General features: G+C 42.3%; 1 protein-coding gene across 1 annotated transcript; it reads left to right on the top strand.

Moving 5' to 3' along the window:
- The first annotated feature begins 335 nt into the window (after positions 1–335).
- LOC111229280 (fibroblast growth factor 8b-like) lies at positions 336–4,592 on the top strand. Its single transcript, XM_022755547.1, has 5 exons — positions 336–1,014; positions 1,112–1,148; positions 1,674–1,854; positions 3,416–3,522; positions 3,797–4,592. Exons 1-5 carry the CDS (start codon positions 956–958, stop codon positions 4,091–4,093), a joined length of 681 nt encoding a protein of 226 aa, XP_022611268.1. The 5' UTR covers positions 336–955; the 3' UTR covers positions 4,094–4,592.
- The last annotated feature ends 825 nt before the right edge of the window (positions 4,593–5,417 follow it).

Here is a 5,417-nt window from a genome sequence, read left to right as displayed (position 1 = left end):
GTTTATGACTGTGAATAAATGCTTAGTAAAACATTTTGGAAGACATATTATGTATCATATATTATGTTGTTTTAATCTAACTTGAATATTAACCCACAAATAAGCTCCTGTCTTCTTCATGTGGCTATTTTCATAGGTTGGATAATTATGTGCATTTAAATGATGAATGTTGTGTTTATGGATTTGCAAGCAAATAGTCGCAAAGCAATAGGCAAAGTGTTTTAACAAGTATTCAGTTTCAAATTGGCTCCAGCCTGAACGCTCCGCCTGCTCTCGCCGAGGATATTGACTTTCCCGCAAGTTAAAGTATTTAAATGTAGAGGGAGACAGATGCTGTATGCGGACTGGAGGCAACCACAAGAAATACACGTGTGGGAGGAAGGTTGATGTTGGAGCTTTACTATCTGCGCATCTTATAGAGAGACAGCCGTGCCACCATTGCTTTAACTGCACAGAAAACAAATAAATCCGTGCTGTCATTCATGGAATTCATTCAACATTTCTTTTTAATGTAATCACTTATTCTTAGGAAATCCCTAGTGCGCATCCTGCGTAAAGATCCGTGCGTAAAAATCTAAATCAGTGCCACTGCCGTGTCACAGAAAGTAAGAGAGGATTTATTTCGACTTGAAACGTTAATCAAGACTTTCATTGCTGAGTGGGTGATTGACACGAAGCGGATTTGGTGGAGGTGGTTTGGTGACAGCGACACTTTCTCCGGACTTTCAGTTTGGATTGGCACCGCAGCGCCTTTAAACCCTCTGGACTTTCTCATGTATCAGTAGAGTGGAGAGTGGATCCTTTACCCGCATGGGACCCTGACAGTTTCGGATCTCTTAATTGTCACGGCTATCACCTTCTATGTGTAACAAGAGGGGCATAAAACTGGGCTGAAATCCCTACCAGGAGGAACTTTATTTCCAAGAGCTTCCAGCACCGAATCAGTGGAGTATTCATGAAGCAATATTTGAACTATTACAAGATGAGGCTGAGAACATCGAGGTTAGGATATCTGTAAGTAAAGAGGTGTCAGGGTAATATAGTTGCTTGTGTTACTCACTGAATTCCAGCAACAGGTTAGAGCTATTCACTTTTTCCCTTTTTCCCTCAGGTTACTTCAGTTCACGGCGCTTTGCTTTTATGCACAGGTAACTCACATTTTCACTTCAATAAAAATCACTAATGTTGCGTAAAGTTCTGTAACTAACTAAGTAAAACTTAACAGTTATTCAGGCGCCGTGCTTAGCAGCTCATAGTCCACCGTCTCTACATCTGCAATGGGCTGCAATAACAATGAAAACATTTTATTATGAGTGCTATGGCAATTGGCAACAATTCAAACATCTTGAAAAGAGGTAAGGTCTAGCCTAAAAAGTAATTGTTAAAACACATGTGGATGGAGAAATGCTGAAATGAGAAAAAAAAAGAAGTCAAGAAGGGGCGAAAGATCATCGAGGGTAAAAGAAAAAAAAAAAAAGCAGGATGAATTATTTAAATATGATGAATGACATAATGAAGTGTGGGACAGCAGGGCAGGGCCCTGGCCGTTTGACTGGCAAGCTTCACAGTTGACATTAATATTTTCAGGCTTTACTGAGTTGCAAAGTAAAATTCTGCGACATTAAAAAGTGATTTCATATTTCATGACATGTGTTTCCCATATTGTCCGACAGAACTCTGTGCAGTCTCCTCCTAATTTCAAGCACCATGTCACCGAGCAGAGCCGGCTGTCGGACCGGATGAGCCGCCGGTTGACCCGAACCTACCAGCTGTACAGCCGCACCAGCGGGAAACACGTCCAGGTCCTGGCCAACAAGAGGGTCAACGCCAACGGAGACGACGGAGCAGTACACGGTAAGAAGCAAACGGCAGAAGAATAAAGCCAACAGATAGGACTGTGTGTTATAATGACAAATAACACAATTAAGTATCAATTAAACCACAGTACAATACGAAGCGGCAGCACGTGAGCAATAAAATATGCAGAATATCGCGAGAATATGTCACGAAATTAACTTTTGAGCATTTTGGTAAATGGCCTAGTTTAACCTTCCTTGAGGTGACATATATAATTACATATTTAAATACAGTTTAAGATAGAATAATATAGCTGAGCAAAAGTTCACATATGTTATTCCATTCAGGGAAAGCACTTTTTATTGTCTCTGAAACTATGAAGCAAGTTTACTTCTTAAAGTCCGTGTGCTGTGGCCAGATCCATCAAAAAGCGATGACAGCTAAAGGCCATCGTTTCTTACATTTCAATGGCTTTAAACCTCAGGAAAACAGTAAAATACGAAACATGTTCACCTTACAAACACGGGAATAGTTTGAATTCAATGGTGCGCGGTGCGGTGCTGAAAAGCAGCATAAATTATGTCGTTTTTGGCAGCCACTCGGAAAATTATTTGAGCCAGGAGAAACAGTAGCAGAAATTGTAAACAAAGTTAGTGGCATCGGTGTTACCATCATTTATGGCCTTATGAAGGTAATTTATTTCTGTAGTGTGTTGGTGGTCTAGAAAGTCCTTGACACCTGTTATGATGGACTTCAGTAGGGACTTTTTTTTTGTCTTTACTTCCAGCAGGAAAAAATTGTCTTAAAGGCAGCAGAATTCCTGTCACCAAAGGATTTTGGTGTGTCTAGCCATCTTTCCACCACAGCCACCACCATCCATCCACTGCTCTATGCCTGCTGCCTGCTTTTTGGAGGCTGATTTTATGAGGAATTTTCATTGCTTTACAACTCAATGTATGACTCAATTTATAAGGAGCGGTGAAGTCAGCATCTTCACTTTATACCTTTTCCTCTCCTTGCCTCTCCTGTGTGCTCTTTTGTCTTTTAAATTTCTCTGCTTACACCCACATTCACACACACACACACACACACACACACACACACACATATACAGATTCAGTCAGTCAGTCATGCACACACTGGCTTCACATCCTAAGTGGGTGTCACTCTTGTAACCGGCCCAAATCTGACCGCTGCTCTGTGCTTGTGGCTGTGTCCCTGACCGCAGTATTCTCACTCTCCTTTATCCCCAGACTGAACTGCATCACAGCACAGCATTTACAGACATTCAACAACAATCACGCCGTGTGAAATCACTATCATTTGATGCTATTTTGGAAGGCTTGCGTGCTTTGTTAAAGGTGGCTGCCGGGTCATTAAATTTATTTGCTATCTTCATGATTCTGGTTCCCTGGTCATGATCTCCTCAAAGCGATTTAATGCCATTTAATGATGACATGATGTAACTCCAGTTTATTACAGTCTCGGCTGCACATAAGGAATACATTCAGAGGAAAGAAGCTCATTTGTCTCACACACTGTAACATAATAATCTGCATGTCTGCACCATGTCAGAACTGTGTCATCTCATTATTTGTGATTTGTTTTGTCTGTGCAGCTAAACTGGAAGTGGAGACGGACTCTTTTGGAAGTCGTGTTCGTATTAGAGGGGTGAAGACAGGATACTACATATGCATGAACAAGAGGGGGAAGCTGATCGGCAAGGTAATCTGGAATTCATAGTTTTGTGGCTGCCTAAGACTACAGCAACATCTTGAAGTTTGTCTGTTTCTTGGAAATGTTAGTCCAGCTTTGCAGCTTATGGTGACACATTGTTGAGACACATTTGAGGCCAGAACAAATTAGATTTTTAGATTTGTCTGAGCAGGCTTCTCAAGGTTTCAAAGGGTATTTGATTAAATGGAAAGAAAGACAATGTTTCTGCTCCCTGGAAATTGTCCAAAGTATTTCAGCGTCTCCCCCTTTCTTTCTTTCGCAGCGGAAAGGACGAGGCAAAGACTGCATCTTCACTGAGATTGTTCTGGAAAACAACTACACGGCGCTTCAGAACGCCAAGTATGAGGGCTGGTATATGGCTTTCACACGCAAGGGCCGTCCGAGGAAGGCCTCCAAGACCAAGCAGCATCAGAGGGAGGCCCACTTCATGAAGCGTCTACCCAGGGGGCACTTGCTGAGTGAGAGGAGACCGTTTGATGTTCTTCCTCTCCCTGTCCCCGCGCACCCTTTCAGCAAGCGGACTAAACATTCCCATCACCAGCGCTCAGGGGGCCGCTGAGGACTGAAACCACTGAGGGAGAACTGTGGATGAACCAGCACAGAAGAACCACTACAAGAGAAAGCAAGTGCTCCAAGCGAAATCAACTTTTACAGTCAAGTTCCCATACACTTTTTGCCTCATTTTGTGGACTTATTATGTAATTCTTTGTACTGGATTGTATGTAAACATTGACTATCTAATCTGCTAGTTATTTCCAATTCAGACAGACTTTAGGAAATATTTTTTTCTCTTATTAAATCAGGGGGCAATTAAAGGACTGAAGAACTCAACTACAGTGACTTTGGTTAGAAGTTAGCCAGCTCAGCAACAAAGAATGTTTAAAAGAGAAGTGAGTACAATGAAGCTAGACACGGCAGCTATCTGTGGATTTTCTTGTGGCTACAGCATCTCAGTTGACACGCTATCTTGCCTTTAGGGGGCCATTTTGGAGAATTTTAACCTGTTTTTTCTACATATATGAATATATTTTTACTGTAAAAATGTAAATTACGTCAAATGATGGAAATATTTATTGTAGAGTGTATATTAAAACCACTAAAGAATCAGTTCACATGGTGCTTGGCTTTTCTCTTGTGTGGTTGTTTTGGGATGGAAAGCTAGCGTACAATGTTGGTTGCCCTCAAAAAAACAGTTGTTTTTTTTTCCTTCTTCTTCCTCAAGCTGGAGACCCAGATAACTGAGGGGCAATATCTGTGACAGGCTACTGAATTCAATGTGCTCAGCAAGTGAGACTTGGGCCTGAATGGCCTGAGCTATGCATTAAAAGCGATGAGGTCAGCCCACCATTTTGGCCCAAACAAAGGTTACCACCATGTAGTTGCATTTCTCACGATCGCACACCGTAACTCTCTGATCAAATGGGCCCTTTGTGAAACCTCATATAAAAGGGCATGTTATACAATAGTGGGTTCGAATAATAACACGAGGAGGGGTCAGTTATCAAAAAGAAGCCAGTCACACAGGGAGGGGTAAGAGGGATGGGGGGGGGGTGCAGAGAGGGAGTTGAGGGGTTGCAGAAAAAGCGTCAGGGCCTGTGTGGCAAAATGTGGCATCGGCTGAAAGAGTGGGAATGGCTGGGAAGAGGCATTCGGGAATGAAAGGGAGGCAGAAAAGAAACCCTCTTCCCAGAAGCAGTTGAGCATGACCATCAGAGGCCAAACGACAGGGGAGGAAGAAGACCCGGCTGCTCTCACAATGCATGAGCTGGATGTCCAATTTGTTAGTTGGTGTTTGCTGCCACAGGAATTTGTTTTGACAGCAGCTCAAGCTCTAAAGACTGTAAAGCATTAAGGAAAATTAGCAAAATTAAGACTTCATATAA

The sequence above is a fragment of the Seriola dumerili genome, unplaced genomic scaffold (genome assembly GCF_002260705.1).
Source record: "Seriola dumerili isolate Sdu_G_001 unplaced genomic scaffold, Sdu_1.0 BDQW01000230.1, whole genome shotgun sequence".
NCBI classification, from domain to species: domain Eukaryota; kingdom Metazoa; phylum Chordata; class Actinopteri; order Carangiformes; family Carangidae; genus Seriola; species Seriola dumerili.
The sequence above is the reverse complement of the archived record's forward strand: the minus strand, read 5'-3'. Positions and strand labels throughout refer to the sequence as shown.